Source organism: Bos indicus, chromosome 14 (assembly GCF_029378745.1).
Source record: "Bos indicus isolate NIAB-ARS_2022 breed Sahiwal x Tharparkar chromosome 14, NIAB-ARS_B.indTharparkar_mat_pri_1.0, whole genome shotgun sequence".
Taxonomy (NCBI): Eukaryota; Metazoa; Chordata; class Mammalia; order Artiodactyla; family Bovidae; genus Bos; species Bos indicus.
This window is the reverse complement of record NC_091773.1, coordinates 26,710,353-26,730,787: the sequence shown is the minus strand read 5'-3', so window position 1 is coordinate 26,730,787 and position 20,435 is coordinate 26,710,353. Positions and strand designations below refer to the sequence as shown.

The 20,435-nt window shown below is 44.7% G+C and overlaps 1 protein-coding gene across 4 annotated transcripts in view; it reads right to left on the bottom strand.

Annotated features, from left to right (window-relative positions):
- The window catches only part of CHD7 (chromodomain helicase DNA binding protein 7), a 190,595-nt gene that overhangs the window by 83,432 nt on the left and 86,728 nt on the right, over positions 1-20,435 (bottom strand). For all 4 annotated transcript variants that reach the window (XM_070802571.1, XM_070802573.1, XM_070802574.1 and 1 more), the window contains exon 3: positions 2,675-3,105. In XM_070802571.1, coding sequence (XP_070658672.1) covers positions 2,675-3,105 — 431 coding nt within the window. The remainder of the gene's footprint in view (positions 1-2,674; positions 3,106-20,435) is intronic.

Below are 20,435 nucleotides of genomic sequence, written 5' to 3'. Positions count from 1 at the left end.
GTCGGCAAGTGGCCGGTTAAGAAGTCAAGTCACTGGGAACAGCAAAGGCACCACCGACGATCTTGGTGGCCCTCCTGGTGGCCGCCCATACCTCCAGGGCATGGCCCTCCCCACTGGCAATCTCCAGACACTACAGAAGGGCCCCCCCATCAGTTACTGTCACACCACTTGGGGGAGAACAATTGTCACCTATGGCAGCCATTGACAGAAACTACTAGTCACAAGAAGAAAAAAAAAATACTAAGCTTTCTTCTTGGGAGAAGATAATCACACACCTTCCTCCTGCTAAAAGCGTGTGACTCTAGGGCACGGCTGCCACTCAGTCTCAACCATGCTGACCTCTCCCCACACACGGACACACACATCAGGCTGCGTGGCCAAGGCCACAGACGAGCATCACCGAAGGGTCTTCTGAGGATAAAGGCAGAGTCTGTACCTGCACCAAGGAGGTGGGGGAGGGGCCTGGAAAGACTGAATTTGATGCTCCAGGCTCCTAAAGGTTGTTTATGGCAACTAGGGATATTTCAACAAGTTTCACTGTTAAAACAGGATAATTTAGTACCTTCCCCAACCTTGGAGAAGGAAACAGCAAACCACTTCAATAATCTTGCCAGAAACATCCCATGGACAGAGGAGCCTGGCAGGCTACAGTCCACGGGTTCGCAAGAGAGTAGGACATGACTTAGCAACTGAACAATGTATCCTACACGGCCTAAGGATGTGCTAAAGTCCATTTTTAAAGACAGGGTCCGTCTGAGGTAGACTGAGAGCTTCAAAGAATACAGCTGGGAATTGATGACCAGTATCCAAGATACAGTGGGGTTTTTACATCAATTATTACCACTAGGTAATAAACTCAAAACACTAAGATAAAAATTGAAGACAGATATATTTTGAGGCTAGTTTTGGTGATATATTTTCTGAATTCCAGAAAACTTCTTGAGACTATACACTCTTTCACATTTTAAGTTAAAAAAAAAAAAATCATTCTTTTTAGATTTTGCAGAAATAAAGCACATGCCTCTTCCTACCAAAAGCACAACACTCAGATTTAAGCAACTGTGTATTTTTAAAACCTCCTTCATAAATCAGACCGAAATTCTAACAGCATCCTCTTGGCTCACATCCCTGTCTTAACACAGTATCTGCAAATAGTAAGCCCCCAATAAAATATTTCCTAAGTAAATGAAAACGAAACTTATAATGGATTGTGAGTTTAGAAGAGTGTTCGTATGGAGAGAAAAAATAAAGGCTTTCAATTAAGAAACCGTTACCGAGGCATCAAAGAATGCTCGTAAGTAAATGCAAACATCAAGTTACCTATTAGACCCAATTATTGAATATATGGTTCTCCGTATCTACAAGGAAGTGGGCCCAGGATCCCAGCATATACCAGAATCCGAGGATACTCAAGTCCCTTGTGGAGGGCCAACTGTAACTCAGTTATTTGGGCACCATATAAAGTACTGACAACAAAAGGTTTTCTTTTAATTACTATGATTCAAATTTTCAAAACACTACAGAATAATGCATTGGGTTGTTTAGATATTTTCAGTGGGAAGTTGAAAATCCCAGTTTGTCCTTCCGCTTTGCAGCATCTCTCCAGCCACAGAAACCACACCCTCTTTGTGTTCCTGCTCTTGATACACAGGATCGCCCACAAGCCCAAGGCTGCCTGGCCCGTAAGCTCGCAATGAGGGGATCCAGCGCTATCAACCTCAGGGCTGACTATGTATGAGCGCCACACACGTGCACATTCACACGTGGGGGGTTATGGGGGGTGCGTGCTTTCTACACGAGTTTTGTAAACAGGTTCGGAGTAACCAAGTCTGACCATACTTCCATCTGGAAACTATATTTTATAACATGAGCCATATTCTGAAAAATAGATTCAGATGTTTGGAACTGGTTCAGAACAGTTGTAAGAAATGTTCAGTACAAATGAAAAAAATTAGTCTTCAATGTCTTTTCCTCTCAGTTTTTCTTACTGAATAAATATGCCTCCTGGGGGGTCAGAGAGTCGGTGGGGGAAGTACGGAGGGGAAGGAGGGCATGTAGGAGGTTTTTCCCCTAGAACCTAAACTACATGGTCTTATCCAAGGCATATCTAATGGGTAACTGCTCTTTGATTTGTCCCACGTCGCCCGCTAGGATCTCTACCCTGCCCCTGGAAGGCTCACTCTGCCTGCCAAATGGGGAGAATTAATTCTCCTGTTTCAACTTCTGGGAAGCAGGACTGAAAAGCCTGCTGAAATATAGTGACTCCCCTGGCTTCTATAATCCTTCTTACCCGGTTTGGCATTGCCGCTGAAAATGAGGTTGGTGGTCTAAGCTTACAAACAATTATGCTGGTAACCTGGTTCTATTTGTTAAACGCCAGGTTTTCACAAAAATATAAGACAGTGATTTTAAATAAGAAACTATTCTTCACCCAGCAACATTTCTAAAAATCTACCACCCAAATCAACAACTCATAATAATGGGAGTCCTAAATTTTACAATGCGTTAACACCTTCACTTGCTAGTTTGGGTGTGAGAGAAAGAAGCTTAACAGTGAGGACAAAAATCAGCGTGACCCCCCCCCCTGAGCTGCCCCTCTCCCCCCATTCCATAGGTTGTAACTGGTGCTTGTGTCTCTACTATTTGGTGGCGGGTGTTTCTGCCCGCAGCCTACCTTGACTTTTTGCTGGATTTGGGTTTTGGCGTGGCAGTTTTTACTTTCTTTTCCTTTGGCTCTTTGGGAATCTTAGGGGCTTTCGGGGTCTTGGGTTCCTTGGGCTCTTTTTTCTCCTTGGGTTCTTTCGGTTCCTTGGGATCTTTTTTTGCCTTCGGCCTTTTCTTTTTCTTTTTCTCTTCTTGGGACCCGTCTAGTGAGTTCCTGTTTAGTTCTTGGTTATCAACCCCACCAGGGAAGTCATCTTTACCAAAGTTTTTACTGGGATCCTCTGCAACAATGTGGTTGTTCTTCTTTTTCTTCTTCTTTTGCTGTGGCTGCTGTTCTATCGACGGCAGGTAATCATCACTCTTCACTAGCTGAGCGTTCGGTCCACTAACCTGAGTCATATCCGGCACTGGTTTCTCTAGAAAGGGCTCCGATGGAGAATGCTAAGAGACACAAATAGGAATTGAAATTAGTTTATCATTCTTCGTAGTTTAGAAAGGAACTGAAAGTTAGTGCTGATAGTTCTCAAACTTACTCTATACTCAAGGTAGCAAACTTCACCCACTATACAGTTGTGAAACTTATCATTTTGTCTCATCCAAAAAAATAGATTTCTTCAACAAGAAAGCTTTTAAATGAATAGAGTTAAAGAGAGCAACTTAGTAATACAGTTAAAAAAAAAAAATCTGTTCCGGAGAAAGAAAATTTCTCATTCAATTTAAAGACATCTTCCATGTCCTTAGCACCTGTGTAGGAACTGAGGAAGGATGAAACAGCAGCAAAAGCTAAGCCACAAAGATGGAATTCAAGTGGAATTTTCCCCATATAGGAACGGGAAATTAAAGATGGATAATCAAGTCACTTTTAAAAACAGCAGGCAAACTGAGCACTGTAAGAATCAAATACTGTGAAAGTTTGAAGTCCGAGTATAAACACACAAATCTTATACAGTACAAGTCATTTCTAATTTAAATGACACTCAAATGTCAAATTAAAAGCATATATGCCAGCCTATATGCGGACAGGGCTTCCCTTATAGTTCAGTTGGTAAAGAATCTGCCTTTGCAGGAGACCCAGGTTCAATTCCTGGTTTGGGAAGATCCCCTGGAGAAGGAAATGGCAACTCACTCCAGTATTCTTGCTTGGAGAAACCCATGGGCAGAGGAGCCTGGCAGGCTACAGTCTATAGGGTCTCAAGAGTCGAACACAACTGAGCAACTAAGCACACACATACCAGCTTAATGACTTTGGGTTGGTTAGGTTTCTGGTACTGATAGGAAAGGCAGATAATGTTTTTATTAAGTTATTAAAGCTTTACATTTCCAAATCTCACACAGAGGAAGGGAGGGAAGAAGGGAGGCGGAGGCAGAAAGAAAGAGATGCCCCCCAAACAGTCAATCTGACATGACTTGAAGATTTTTGACATCCTCTAGGACCGTATCCCGGAGAAGGCGATGGCACCCCACTCCAGGACTCTTGCCTGGAAAACCCTATGGACAGAAGAGCCTGATGGGCTGCAGTCCATGGGGTCGCGAAGAGTCCGACATGACTGAGTGACTTCACTTTCACTTTTCACTTTCATGCATTGGAGAAGGAAATGGCAACCCACTCCAGTGTTCTTGCCTAGAGAATCCCAGGGACGGTGGAGCCTGGTGGGCTGCCGTCTATGGGTTCGCGAAGAGTCAGACATGACTGACGCGACTTAGCAGCAGCAGCAGGACCGTATCCAGAGATGGTCATAAATATGGTGGAGAATACCAACACCTGGGACAGGATGCTAACAACAGGGATAGAGGACAACCTGTCTCCACTGTGAACTATGACATCTAATGCGCCTTTACATTTCAACGCAATCCTTGAAAATGTTGCATCTGCAAGCGTCATTCATTTTCTACCTTTTTCATATGCTTCTCCAGACACTGGATAGTAACTATAATATAAAGAGCAACAGTAGTAACAGCCACAAGTGTGCACAGAAAACTCCTACCACACGGTGGGCCTGTGCTAGGTAAGCACTGTAGTCTGGGACAGCGTTCGATCCCTGCGCCAGCCTGGAGAGCTCTCTGTGGACACAGAGGCACTCATGTGATGCATGTGTCCAACAGCGACAGAGGCAAGTGACAGAACTGGAGCCTGTGCCCGCCCACACGATCCCCAAGAGAGGAGCCGCCAGAGAGGCCAGGTCTGCAGAGGATGTAAGAGGAGCTCAGACTGCAATTCAGATTCCAATACAACCAAAATATGATCATTTACCCCTGTTTTTCAGAAAAGAAGTAGAATTTGAGGAGGCCGGGTGGCTACCCGAGGCCACAAGGGTGGGGGGGCTCGAGGTGTCATCTGAATCTAGGTTTCCTACTAAATCCAGTGTTCTTCTGCCTGGCTCCTGAAACCTCACTCAGAGGCATCCTCCTCATAGGAAAGGTACTGCAAGCTTCACTTTCTTTCCAGTGTTCAGTGACCCTCCAAAAATTCAAAGAAAAGAAACCACTGCCAGGAAAGAAACTGGTTGTTCTGTTCCCACTCAAAGCTACTACAGTACTGGAAGAGCCTACATTCAGTTCTACAGCTGCACTGGTGTAAGAGAAAGAGCCAGGGTTAGAGTTGTGAGATGAGAGAGAACATTCTAATCCAAACCCTGCCATGAGGTATATTATCTGGGGGGAATCATGCCACTTTTTCTTCCTCGGCAAAAGGAAACATTTATCCCAAAGTCTCTTCCAACATCCTACGATACTAGAAAATCTTCAAATACATATTGCTGTTTCTTGGTCAGAGCTGAGAGGGGAAGACCCTGAAGGACAGAGGGGAAGACCCTGAAGGAGAGAGGGGAAGACCCTGAAGGAGAGTGGGGAAACCCTGAAGGAGAGAGGGGAAGACCCTGAAGGATGCACAGGAGGAGAGTGGAGCCAGGGCAGAAGAGTGGGGATGCACGCAGCTGCAGGGCATGCCCAGCGGTGACAAAATGAGCACGTCCTGGGAAACATCACCCACCTGCCCTAACAAACAAATGCTTTCAGCAAACACCAACCGAGGACCTAACCAAACGGTCAATGGCTGGCATTCGCAGCAACACGGATGAACCTTGAGATCATCATACTGAGTGAAGTAAGTCAGACAGAGGAGAAATATTGTATGACATCCCTTATATGCAGGATCTAAAAAGAAATTATACAAATGAACTTATTTACAAAACACAAGAGAGACTCACAGACTTAGAGAATAAACTTACGGTTGATGGGGAGAAGAATGGGGAGAAGGAATAGTTCGGGAGTTTGGGGTGAAGATGTACACACTGTTATATTTAAAATGGTTAACCAACAAGGACTTACTATTTATTTAGCGCAGGGAACTCTGCTCAATGCTATATGGCAGCCTGGATGGGACGGGAGTTTGGGAGAGAATGGTGTGTATGGCTGAGTCCCTTTGTTATTCACCTGAAACTCACAACATTGTTTGTTTATCACCTATACCCCAATACAAAATTAAAAGTCTTTTTTAAATTTTATTATCTGAGAATTAATGGGATCTGATTCAACAGTTTTACTATATCTAAGTTGCTGGAGTAGAACTAATTGTTAAATATTATTTCCTCATGTAAATACAATGGAAAAAGCCAGATCTTTTCCTAAGACACATGGAGATCAAACTTATTTGGAACAAGCTGTTTGTCCAGAAATGGAAGACAAGGCATTTCCTGGAAGGGGAAAGAAAGAGGAAAGTCTCTGAGTAAACAGTGCTTACAGCTTAGAATGGTGAATTAATTCCGGGTATGTATACCTTTTTCTAATCTGCATGGCATTAACTCGGGTAACCAGATGCCAGCTTCTGATGAGAGATACCTGTTCCACGGATGCGAGTCAGAAAAAGCATACAACACATAATACCAGAAGTCGGAAAATTCATCTGCACTTTAGCATACAAATCATTTTGGATGCTCCCTTCAGTAACAAATGAAGCCATAAATTAGTATCCCTTAAAAATTTAATCTTCTGTAAGAAGAGGTAGGGGGGAATGTAAAGACCAAATACAAAAAAGACATGAAGGCTGTTTGATAGGCAGCAGAATTCTGTTTGAACACTGCTTGAAGTCGGGTGGGAAAGGTGCTCGGAAATATTATAGTGTTTACCAGACCCACATCTCCTTAAATCTTTTAGAGAAAAGCTGTTTTTGTAAACATTTAACAAAGAACAGATGGCCTGCCTTAATCATGCAGGGGAAAAAACCTGGAGCTCAGAGTAATACCCTGACAAAGTCTCCCAGGTCCAGCCCCCTCACCACCCCCCCCAACCCAAATGCATGGTACAGTCTTCTCTAATGCTATTTAATTTTACAGCAGACATTTTCCCATCATTTCCCACTGCCTGACAGGTAATCAATGCCATTAACATCTGATATCACCATATAGGGCATTCCTAAAACCTCTCATTTATTAGGGCAAATGCAGAGAATGTTAGATACCAAAGGTATTTTGAAATACACCCTTTAGGACTTCCTGCTTGACGCATTTTCTATCATAGTTCCATGTGCCTGTTGGAGAATTATGGAACTTGTGAGGACTGTGCCATGCGCTTTCGGAACTGAAACAGAGTGACTGATATTTGAACAATAAATAAAAATCATCCAAGGTGTATGCTATCCAAAAAAATTACCATAAACTAAAGATGATCATTTTTATCAACTCTATGTTTCATAAACATATAAATTAGGCAAACACATTAACAAGTTTCCTCATGTAAAACAGCTGAACAGACTGTAAATTTAACCAAAGAAGAGATGGGTGAGGGAGGCAAGGCCAACCCCTCTGTTACCTTTAAGCAAAGGTGGCCCCAAAGGCTCAGGAACCTTCAATAGAATGTTAAAAAAATGCACAAGGGACTTCCCTGTCGGTACCGTGGTTAAGATTCTGAACTTCCCTGCAGGGAGCCTGGGTTCTGGGTTCAATCCCTGGTCGGGAAACCAAGATCCCACATGCCACTCAGTGTAGGCAAAAAAAAAAAGCCCAAGAAGACACTTTACATCCATCTCCGCCGTGTTTTCCCTCCAACATGAACCACCATTTTTTGACTTCAAAGCCTATCTTATTTAACCATGTTTTTTCTTAATTATAGTCTTGAAGCCTCAACTTGCTCTCAAGGCCGATGACCATGAGTCAGTAAATAGCATGCAATGTTTCCAACACAGACGATCCCTGCAAACCCAACACCATTAGTAATATCGGACGTCTGTGGGCAAACATTCTACTCAGCAAGTGACACCATACATATAAAATCAAAATGCTACTTTATAATAAACAGAAGATACTACCAACTAGATGAGAAGACACAGCACTTCCGGGGGAAACATCCCGCCCCACAAAGTAGGCTGAAGGCAGGCAGGCACTTGGGTGCTCAGAGAAACTGAGATCCATGGGGAGAAGTGGCAGGAAAACTGAGCTGCATGTGACAACAGGTGCAAGCTCAAAACATTCAACTATGATTGCAATGGCTTGTAAAAATACAAATATTAAGTAGCCATTTAAGACTAAAAAGTACAGGGACTTCCCTGGCAGTCCAGTGGTTAGGACTGTGCACTTCCACTGCAGGGGCACAGGTTTGATCCTTGGTCGGGGAACTGCGGTACTGCAAGCCACATGGAGTGGCCAAGAGGGGGAAGAAAAAAGACTGAAAAGTACAATTTGGTTGTTGGAGATTTTTTAAACGGCTTTGGAGACATGTTCCCATTACTGGTTTTCTTCACTTCTACTCTTCCAGTATTCCACAGGCTCTCAGTCCTTCCACACTCTTAAAAATGAATTCTGGTATGAACACTACAGCTCAATCTCCAGTCTAAATGTACCAGGATTCAACAGAGCATTTAGCAAAGGTTTCGTAAATTCCACTGAGATTTAAACATCTTTTTCTGGTCAATGACATTGACAGAAAAACCATCTCAGTGATACCTGGTGCTCAAATCACTTATTCATCCAACAAACATTTGAGGCTGTAACAGTGAACCAGGGAGCCTGGGTGCCTGCTGAGGGAAGGCAGAGCACATCACCCAGCAGACACCAAGGAGGCTTCCAGGTAAAAACATGGTTCAGGGAGGCAAACACTGGCCAGGGGCTCCTTCCTCAGTGGACCAGCTGGAGCAACAAACCACGTCTAGGATGTGGTGGACTAAAGACACAAAAAGGCCTCACAGGGAGCTTTCAAAACTCTCCAACAGTTTTCAAAACTGTTGGAGAGGAGATCAAGATGAACAGGTATTAGTCTGAATGGTCACCTGAAATAATTTTTAACTTTCATCCTTTGATACAAAATTACAAGGACAGGAACAATCTTAAGAATCAAGGATCGGAATATTTTCTGTTGGACCAAATTTGCTCTCAAGAGTCAGGGACTCAAGCTCAAGCCTTTCCTATACCAGTTAGTTTTATTCAGCTCATTTAAAAAGAACATTTCTAGGGAAAAAAATATCAAATGAACACTTTTATGAACACAGACACAAAAATGAATAGTGTCACACTTGTTGGTCATATGACTTGAGAAGGCAAAAAGTATAGAAAAATTTTTTTCTAAGTTTGGGATTTTAAAAAGTGTTCCGAGAAAAGAAGACTCAAGTCATGGGAGTTTTGAGAATTCTGGGTTAAACAATGTTAAGCATTTTTCTTTACTGCAAAACTCTTCAAACCCTTACTACACTCTGAAGAGGGACGGGATACAGTGTGCCATACAGATATTTAACCATGGCATTCTTTGTCCAAGAATATCTTGAATAAAAATGTTCTTTAAAATGTACTCTGGATTTAAGCAGCTTAAGCAGAGCAAATCCATCACCTCTGTGGGAGGAATGTGAGAGAGAAAGAGGGCTTGTCTTAAAGCAGTGGTTACCAAATATTTTAAAAGCTAGTATATGACTCTATGAATAAATACAATTTTATATAAATGCACTGAAAACTGCTTACTCAATTATGGTCATGTGTAGGAATAAAACAGGGACATTAGTATAATCATATAATCAACTGACTTATACAATTTCCATTATAATATATATATGCAGAGAAGATAAGTTAAATAAAATTAATTTTAAAATATAATAACTTATCTTAGTGTGTCCCTCAGAATCATTAATTTTAGACTTGAAAAAGAAATTTAGTTACTGTGATGTATCTCATTTAAAAATAATCCAAAGGCATTTTGACAGCATCTACACTGTAAGTGCATTTTGAATGAGAAGAGTCCAAAACAATGAAAATGTTGAACCAACTGGGCGTGTGAAATTCAGTGTTAAATAACTTCCCATCACTCAGTGAATCCTGACCACCTTGCAGTGCTAAGGGTGAAACTGCATCACAGGCAGCGTCACTGGCCTCTGTAACGCGTGACAGGCTGTGCTGTGGTGTTTCTACGGTCAACTGGACCTCAACAGCCCAGCGGAGAGACTCCATCCATGCTGACCCCCTTCCTAAGCGTCTGAGAAGTTCTGAGTGGCGTGCACTCCCTTCCAGTGCGGGAGAACAGGGCGTCTGGCCACTGTTCCTCCCTGTCGCCGCCCTCTCTTCGTGTCCATGCGACCAGACTGTCACGCTGGGCTGGGTGCCGCCCTGCGGCTGAGCGAGGTGCCAGCCGGAGGGTGCGGCTCTGTGGCCACCATGCCAGTTGGGTAACAGGTCAATTCTACTGCTTAGAAAAAGCACCAGACCAAGTAATCACCTTACATTTAAAAAGCATATAGTGAGACAACATGTTTGCCCCATCCAAATCACACACACACACACACTGAGGGCACAGAGTTAAAGTGATGTTAAAGTTTCAAACTTTTGTTTTGTTTTGTTGTTTCTCCATTGCTTCACAAGTGCCTGGGAAAATTAGCTTAGCTGTTTAGACAAGACTTGAATGTTGTGTTAACATGTGTCAGTTCACCAAAGAGCCAGTGCGCTCATCAGACCATGCCCCTAACCTTGAGAATCTCCTTCCCCAAAGCACTTGTAATAGAAGGGAGATGCAGAGGGGTTGAGAAGAGCCTCACTCCTCTGGGCAGGGGAGAGACAGAAACCAGCACAAATACAACACGATTCAAAGCCGTTGAGTGACTTCCTGGGCCGCCTGGACGGCACACAAGGGGACAGTCCCTGCAGGCAGCAGGCCCGCCCACCCACCCATAAGGATGACACCCACTCTCCTCCCACAGCTGCCGCACCATCCCCCCACCAAAAAGAAACAGGGTCTGCAACTGTGGCATCACAGTGTCTCTGACTTCCAGTAAGCAACCCAAACTCTGACCCCATTAGAGGAATCTGAGACAGGGCCAAACTTTCACCCTCTTGTTCCAAAGGTCTTGCTTCCTAAAAGCAGTAAATCCTCAAGTGTTATCTGTTACTGGACATTACTTCCTAGAAGTAAAAACAGGAAAGATAACTAATATGCTTGGGGTCCTTAACAAGGTCAACTCTACTGTCTCTCTTTTCCCTCCCGTTTCTTCCTTCACCACCTTACACAGGGCACCCTGCCCTTAACAGCCTCCACTCCACAATCACCAGAGAATGAGAATCTGTAGAACTAATCCTAGTTACAGGGGCGTTCCTCTTCCTTATTTCCAGTTATCTCTAAGGTCTGTAATGTTCTCAAAAGGCTATCTGGATGCTTGAATTTGGCAGCAGACACCCAGAGCTGAAGCCACCAAGCTTACTAGGGCTCAGGCTCAGCAAAACACAGGACAACAGTGCTTCCGGGCTGGTGAACATGTTTTGCATAAATAGATCCTATTCAAGCCACTATGGACAAAGACCAAATTTACATAGCAAAAATAGTTTAGTTCAATTCAATCGTTTGGTTTTTGTTTTTTTTTTTTACTGTACACTTTCATTGTTGTTTTCTTCTTCTTTTTTTTTGCTATCACTGGTATACCTAAAGTTAGTTGATCCTTGAGTTAGAAAGGGGGAATGTATGGAGTTTGGCTCTGGAAAAGCAATTCATTCCACACTTGCCCTTTATAGACTTCTAGCCTAAAAAGGTCAGTGTTAAAGGTAGCTTACAATGCTGCTCCTATGAACTTAAAAAGTCAAACCTCAATAGACTGAAAGGAAAGGGTGTCTTTACCCAACACAGAACAATCCCAGGGGTTTGTGTAGAAATGTGAATAGAACAGTCTTTAAGGGGGAAAAAAAAATCCATTTGTAAGGAGCTCAGTAATAAAGCTAGTTTACACCCAGTAAGTTCTCCAGGACTCAGAGCTTGTGAGGCTAGCAAAAGATCTAGTTGGCAATAAATGCTTAATGATAGACTACTTTGGTTCTATTAAAAAAAAAATTGTTCACATCTTGTAGGAGGCAGAATTCTAAGGTGACCCCACAATCTCCACCTGCTAGCCACGAGGGAGACCCATGGCTGCTGGCCAGCAGACGTGGCCAAGCTGAGAGGGACTCGCAGGTACGATTAGAAACCCCAAATCAGTTGGCTTTGAGTTACTCAAAGGGGAGATGACTTCGGTGGGGCCTGACTTAATCAGAAAGCTTGTAAAGAGGGTATGGGTCCTCCCTTGAGGGCCAGACACTCCTTGCTGCCAGCTGGGAGGAACCCACCATGGTCAGGAGCCAAGGGCAGCCTCCAGGGGTCAAGGGCAACGCCAGGCTGAGGACCCGAGTCACACAGCTACCCAAAGTGAATTCGGCCCACAACCTCAGTGGACACAGAAGTCAATCCCTGCCCAGCCAAGACTCCAGATGTAAACACAATCCCGACTCCTGATGGTAGCCTGAAGAGGCCCCAAGCATAGGAGCCAGCTGAGCTGGGCTCAAATCCTGACTCACAGAAACGGGATAAGAACACAGTATTGTCTGAAGCCACAAAGTCTGTGGCGATTTGTTATGCAGCAACAATGCATACCTTAAAATCCCCAGCCACTCACATCTTTATTTTTTTTCAGTCTTTCCCCCTCCCCATCCCGGATCTCCCTTGCATGTAGACATCCTGCCGACCACAGGAGGACAGATAACACAACAGGACTTGTTCATCCCTTCGTGATGCTGCTCGGCTCCCATTGACACTGAGCTCTCCTGTGCCAAGCACCACTCCAGCCTCACAACCACCTGGGGAAATTATCTCCATTTGATAAATGGGAGGACTGAAGCACACAAAGAGGTGACTTTTGACTTGTCCAAAGTCACAAAAAGCTGGTTACAAGAGTCAAGATTCAAGCCAGGTCACCTCTCTGCAGAGCCCACATCTTAGCTACTACACCAACTGTCTAATCACTGCAGCTCACCCATTCCTGTGAAAATCGCTCAGTTGTATCTGACTCTGCGACCCCACAGACTGTAGCCCGCCAGGCTCCTGGAGTGGGTAGCCATTCCCTTCTCCAGTGATTGTCCCGATCCAGGGATCGAACCTGGACCTCCTGCACTGCAGGCAGATACTTTACCATCTGCGCCACCAGGGAAGCCCATTCCTGTTGATGTGTCTTCAGAGAGGAGGAAGGCGTAATGACACAGACAGCTGTGTGTGAGGTACCAGCTAGACAGAGGTGGGACCCACTCCGACAGGAAGAACCCAGATGAAATGAAAGGTGTAGGTGCTACAGGCAGGCTGGAGTCTGACACTCTGAGATAGTCAAGCAGCACTGAAACCATCACAGGGAGAAGTTTTTTTTTTTTTTTTTTTTTAATCGCTTTGTTCAAATTTTAAAAAAGAAGGGAAAAAAAGAAAAGAAACTGCATTACAAGCAATATTAAAGATTCCTGATGTGTATTTTAACAGAAAAGTTTCCTGCACCTTAGGAACAGTCGGTTTAACACTTAAAGGGGATTGTGTCCCCATGACTCCTTCCAGCTGGAATTACACATGAAACAGAAGATACCAAAGCAATTAAGTATTTTATAAACACTGCTGAGGGGTCAAAAAGAGGGAGGTTCATTCACTGACTAATAACGCAGTAATAAACAAACAGCAATGTTATGCAACTGAGAAAATTATTATAATTGAATCTACACAGCTGGGCAAGAAGAGAAGGCTGGTTATGTATATCAGCTCACAATTGCTTTGTGTGGGTAGGTTTTAGTTTTAGAGCTGGTTCAGAATGGAGACCCTTCTACAGTCAAGATCTTTTTTTTCTCTCAACCAAACACGATTCCACAATTACAACTGCAGGAGGGAAAAGAACTCAATGAATTGCCCACCAATTATTTGCTCCCATTTGTACTACAGAGGGGTCCCTATGTACAGAGTGGGCAGGAGGTGAAGCTTTCTCGTGATGTGCTCATTTCAGATCTCTTCCAGAGACATTTTACCTTGTTTGTGCACGGCTGTATGAATAATGAATGACTGTGACTGGGGGCCACATTGAGGGAAAGCAGCAGAACAAAGTCGCTTCTCACATTTTAACATTTGGCTCCCACTGTGTTCTTGGAGCTCCCTTTCCACCTTGATATCTGCCCCTTTGCAGAAGACAGGCAGAGAAACACCACCAATTACTGCACTTAAGTGTACACAGGTGTGTCTAACAGGGTCGGAAGAGCGACTGGTACATTTCCCTTGAATTGTTGAAGTTTTAGCATCAGAATCAGAAAAGCATCATTATTCTCTTGGGTTCAAGAATGAGCTGAGTAAAAATCCACCGTCCATCAGTTAAATGCATTTAAAATACAAACCAAAGCAAAAACAAGCTTCTTTTCTGAGGATATTTCTAACTAGATGTTACCCTTTATTACTACATGAATTCTTTTCTTAATTAAGTGACTCCATCTCAACAAATCTGTGATCTATGTCAGGTTCCCATCTGCCTAAAACCTAACTCGCCTGAAACTCGGAAGGATGATTAGCTAACCACCAGGGCAGAGGTACCAATGTATTTTCGACAGGCACACATTTTACATCGATGATATCTATTTTTATGAGATAAAAGTACTAAAGCTTTAATGGTGGCAATTAAAACAGCCAAGAGTTTGAGCAGCTCGATGGCTGAGTCACAGACCTTTTACCTATAATGGGATCCATTATATCCCTGAGCTCAGTTTGAGGGAGTAAAAGAGGAACGGATTTTTAAATATGGTGATAAAACAGCAGTACCCTCTGAACTAAGCAGCTTTAGTTTAAACTGCTGCGTGACCTACCCTGCGCCTAATGTCAACATCCAGTCGAGCAGCCTTCTTCAAAGTTCTCAGATACTTCTGCCTGTTTGAAACTATTTGAACACGCTACAAAGATGCTGTTACATCATGATGAACATCTGAGTGTATCTGTTTCTATTTTAACTTATCTATATTTAAAAACATCACTTTTTTGAAAATGTGTAACTTCAGATGACTTATGACAAAATATCAGTTATGTCTAAAATAATAAATATTTATATTGATATTCCCTTTTAAAATGTAATTTAGGGGTGTGAATAAGAATGTAATTATTCACAAGGAGATGGTGTAAAGTTTGAGCAGTATTTATGGATGAACATCAGCAAACAAAGGAGTGGGGTGTTTTTCATGGCATTTTAACATTATTTGAAAGTATTAGGATCATAAGCTCTGTACTTGCAAAAATGTAATAATCGCCCAACATCCAGTCCAACACTAACCACTTCTCTAATTCAAGAACCCTAAAGATTTTCTCTTTTGCTATTATAGCACATTCGGAAACAGAAATGGAAATTATCTTGGGAACAATCTCACTCACAAGTGTTTGTATCTGTTACTATCTTGATCCCTAGAGAGAGCAGGCAAACAGGAAACAACATGCAGAAGGGATTTACCCCTGACCAGAAAGGATCCAGCTAAGGCTGGGGCAGCCATGGAGCCACCCTGGCCCAGGTGGCCTGAAGGCAGTCAGCCCCCTGGGGGCTGATGAGGATCTGTGCCCCCACCAAATACTCCGGCATTAGCCAGGTGCTCACCTGGCCGTGTTCCTCTGGGTGCTGGCAGCTCTTTCAAGATAAATCATCTGAAGGAAGAACAGTAGGGTGGACTAGTGGGTTCACTATTAGGCTTGGTTTTGAGCATTTTTCTCTGTGGGGGCTTTATCAAGTGTGAAGACCGATTGTCTCAAGATGCCTCAGCTTCCTGTCTACAAGACGAAGAAGTGGAGGAACTGGTCTGTAATGGCTTCCAACTCTAAGACTCTCTAGTCTGATATTCTCTACTGTTAAAATCTGGCGTCAGCCCTGTTTAAACTACCACCCCACCTGTCTAACAAGAAATGAGCACTCATAAAGTGAAATGGGAAGTGAAGATCGTTTCAGAGGGAAGTATTAAGGAAGTTTTGTAGATAAACACAAAAAACAAGTAAGACATTTAAAAACCTACAATAGAAAGCCCAAATTAAATACGATATACCGGAATTAGAGATGCAAATGAAATCTTAACATAAACAATTTACTTTCCCCATTTATAAAAACGAGAACTTTCAGAACTTCACTGCAATAATTCATAACTTCATTTCATAGATACCTAATATCTACAGGGTTTTCTCCCAGTAAGTTTAGTCTCTGCTCAATATAATGTGTTGCAATATTTATTCAATATCTTGTGCACGCATGCAAGCTCAGTTGCTCAGTTGCGTCGACTCTTTTGCAACCCTATAAACTGTAGTCCACCAGGCTCCTCTGTCCATGGGATTCTCCAGGCAAGAATACTGGAGTGAGTTGCCATGCCCGACTCCAGGGGATCTTCCCAACCCAGGGATCAAACCTTCGTCTCAAGTCTCCTGCACTGACAGCTGGATTCTTTGCCACTGAGCCACCGGGGTATGCACAAATAATACTACTCAAGTATAAAAGAATCATTCACGTTTGTGAATCCCTGAAGTCATAGATCCACACCAAATAAACCACGGGCAGGTGACGGGAAGGGGAAGAACAAAGAGGAGGTGGGGAGGACAGAACGTGTCGTTCACAGCAGCCACAGGACCTGGAGAGGAACACACACGAGGAGCACAGGGCAGGGACCTCTCCCAGCCCTGGAAGGTCCGCTGAGAACTTCTGAGGAGAGCACTGTTGACTTCAGGGAGGTGGGGACCCCCAATTCCTCACAACACAGCTGACTGCAGCGTGTAGCACAGATGCTCCTCACCCAGGGCCAGGCCACACCAGGGCTCCGATCACCCGCAACGAGAAAGCCTGGGAGCGACCCTCTTTAAAATCGTCATTTATAAGAAGCAGGCCTCAGGAACGATTTAAACAGCGGCAGCCTCCAAACCTCCGTCCCTCCCCACTCTGTCCCAGCCTCCTGCCTCCCACATTGGTCTCTCCACCTTGACACCCTCCACCCCTCACCCTTGCTCAGGTTCTCAGTGACCAATTGAACCTTTCTGGATCCTCGTTTCCTCCAGCTTTGCCGCCTCTCTTTGCTCCCCTTTATGACAGAATGCTCCAGGGAATGACGGCATTTGCTGCCTTCCCCTGGTAGGCAGAGTTCACACTCACATTCCACCTGAACAGCCAGCCTTCCTCACCGGGAACCCCCTCCCCATGCTCCTGAACTGTCAGCAGGAGCTGACAGCCTTACCCCCAGCTTCTTCAGGGACCTCACAGACCTCACAACAGCCTCCCCACCCCTCATGAGCTCCTTCAGTGCTGGTTTCCCATGAACCTCTCGGCCCATAACTCCCAAGGTGCTCTGGACCCTCACGTCTGGATCTGAGATCTCTGCCTTCTCCCTCAGCAGGGGTCACGGCTTGAAACACCACCCACCCGTGGCTGATGGCTCCCAAGGTTCCTTTGAGAGTCCGGGCCCCTCCCCTGAATTCCATACGGCCCCATGCAACTGGCAACCTGACCTGGCCACCTGCACGCCCCCGACAGGCATCTCACACTCCATGAATTCTAAACCAAACTCCTGATTTCTTTACTGACTCCAGCTCCACCAGCAGCAGAAGCCAGATATGGGGAGTCTCCCCTGACCTCTGCTTAGTCTCACCCTCCACTTTCACTCCACTATGTGGTTCCTCCTGGCTCCACCTGCAACACAGACAGGACACACCCTCTGACGACCACCCCCTCCCCCACTCTACCCTGCTAAGCACCAGGAGACCTGCCTGGACCACTGTTGCCACAACCTCTGTAACTGACCCCTATCTCCCAGGCTTGCCATCCAGCCCAGTCTATTTCCTACACAGTCCCAGTGATCCTTTAAAGATGTAAATAGGACCAAAACACACCTCTATTCAAAACCACTAAGACCTTCTCCTCTCATTCACAGTGAAATGGCAAGTCCTCAGCATGGTCCACAAGGCCTCAAATGGACCCCTGCCACCTCCAAACCTCATCTCCTGCAGACCCACCCCCCAACCTGCTCTAACTACGCTGATCCATTGTCGCTGTTGTTCAGTCACTCAGTCAAGCTAGACTCTCTTGCAACCCATGGACTGTAGCCCGCCAGGCTCCTCCGTTCATGGGATTTCCCAGGCAAGACGACTGGAGTGGGTTGTCGTTTCCCTCTCCAGGGGATTTTCTTGACCCAGGGATCGAACCCGCGTCTCCTGCATTGGCAGGTGGTGGGTTCTTTACCACTGAGCCACCAGGGAAGCCCACGCTGATCCCTTGCTTACTGTCAAAGAACAAAGGGCAAAAGCTCTCCACCTCAGGATCTTTGCACAGGCGGCCTCTGTCCTCGGAGGACTGTGAGCCTCTGATAGACTGTTTGTCTATATACATGTTACCCTTGACAACATGGATTTGAAAAGCGGGGGTCCACTTACTCGAGGACTTTTTTCCAGCAGTGCACATCACAGTACTACATACACACTTGGGGTTGGTTGAATGTGCAGGTACAGAACCATGGATACAGAGGACCCGTGGACACAGGGAGGACAAACGATAAGTTATATTCAGATTCTCAAGTGTGTGAAAGGTCAGTGCCCCAACCACCGAGTTGTTCAAGGGTCAACTGTATACATAGGCATATATACAAGAATGCGTGCCTGTCTGTCTCTCTCTCCAACACCTAAAGCAGGAACTGACACATACCATAGGCCTAGTATTTACTGATTATGAAACCTTCCCCAAATGTTAACACAGACGTCACACTTCCAGCCTCTGTCTTGATTACATACATGCTCTGTGGGAGCTCCTGGTGACTGCTGTACCGCCAAGGTGCCCACAAGGGTATCCTAGGACACTGTGGACTAATAAATGTGTGAGTGAGTAAGTGCACATTCTTCTGCCTGGTCTGAGGCAATGTTGAAACATTTGATGGCCTTTGAAAGCCGCACCATCTGCCTGCTGTCTGCACAAATTTCTCCTTCATTTCTCCTCTTTCCCTGACTTAAGTACCCCCTTTCTTCCTGACCCTGCAACAATTAAGTTGCATATCTGCTCCCATGCAAGTCTGCGCTTCTCTCTTCTCATTGCAGGGACACCACTATTTAACTAGACTTCTTTTAAGGAGAGAATACTTTCTTTTTATATCTCCATGACCTCACGGAGTGACTGGCACGTTACAAATGCTCCAAAACGCTGCCTGATGAATAAATGGAGAGTGGATGGATGGGTCGACAGATGTATGAGGTTCTCACCCTATCTTTAAATAATATCTTTAAAGAAGTCTCAACAGGCCCCAAATGCTGTCCCTCTGCTATGAAAGGATCACCATGCCTCAGCTCATTTCCAACAAAAGCACTCCTGGGGAAGAGACCTAGAAAGAGTTCTCAGAATCTGGCCTCCAAAAATAACGTTAGTAAGTGCTGAACTACATTGATTGTATATTTTTATCTAAGACAGCGTATCATTTTCCTCTATGTACATGTTTAAAATAAACTTTAAAATTCTAATGACTCTGAGCTGTGAAATATTTCAGTTGCTTTAGGTGGAAGGTTAAGGCATGGTTGCAAATTTTGACACACGCGTGCTTCTCTTTTTTGCTCTGACCACAGCCCATCTCCTGAGGGGGTGGGGGAATGATCATGTACCTTCTGCTGAAGCCCAGGAGGAGAAGCCAGGAGGCTGAAGGAGGCGTTTGAGTTGGCTGGAGGGATGAAGGACCCAGGGTCTGCACTGGGTTTAAGGAGCTCTGGTCTAGTCCCCAACCACAAGGTCATGAAGCTCTAGACCAGGCTGTGTCACCACGAAGCCCGATGACCCACCTGGCCACAAACTCCACAACTTCACTCACCATCTCACCTCCTCCCCCTCCACTGCTGAAGCAAGACACACCCAAAAACACTGTGCTCTCTTTGCTGACTTCTTCCACCAACCTGTGAGGCCACCACCCACCTGGTTAAGCAAGTGAGCAATGTGGGAGCCCAATTCTCCCTCCCTGACCCCACCACGCACACTGCCATGGTCCTGCTTCCAGGACTACCTCCCACCCACCTTGTCCTGAGGCCTGGGGTGTCCGAGGCGGTGGCCACCAGACACACGCGGCCTTGGAGCACTAGAATCATGGCAGGTTTGAGCTGAAAGGGGCTCCACGTGTAAATCACACCAGAGCTCAAAGGCTTAGGAGGAAAATATGTGGATGATCCTGTTAATATTTTTGTATTAAATATTATTTGTTGAAAGGATATTCAATTATTATATGCTGAAACCATATTTTGGGTATCTTACATTAAATATGGGCTTCCCCAGTAGCACTAATGGTAAAGAACATGCCTGCTAATGCAGGAGACATAAGATACACAGGTTTCATCCCTGGGTCAGGAAGGTCCCCTGGAGGAAGGCATGGCAACCCACTCCAGTATTCCTTCCTGGAGAATTCCATGGACAGAGGGGCTGGTTGGACTACAGTCCATGGGGTAGAAAAGAATCACACAAGTGAACCGACTTAAACACATATGCACATTAAATATACAAAAATGAACGTCGCTATTTCTTT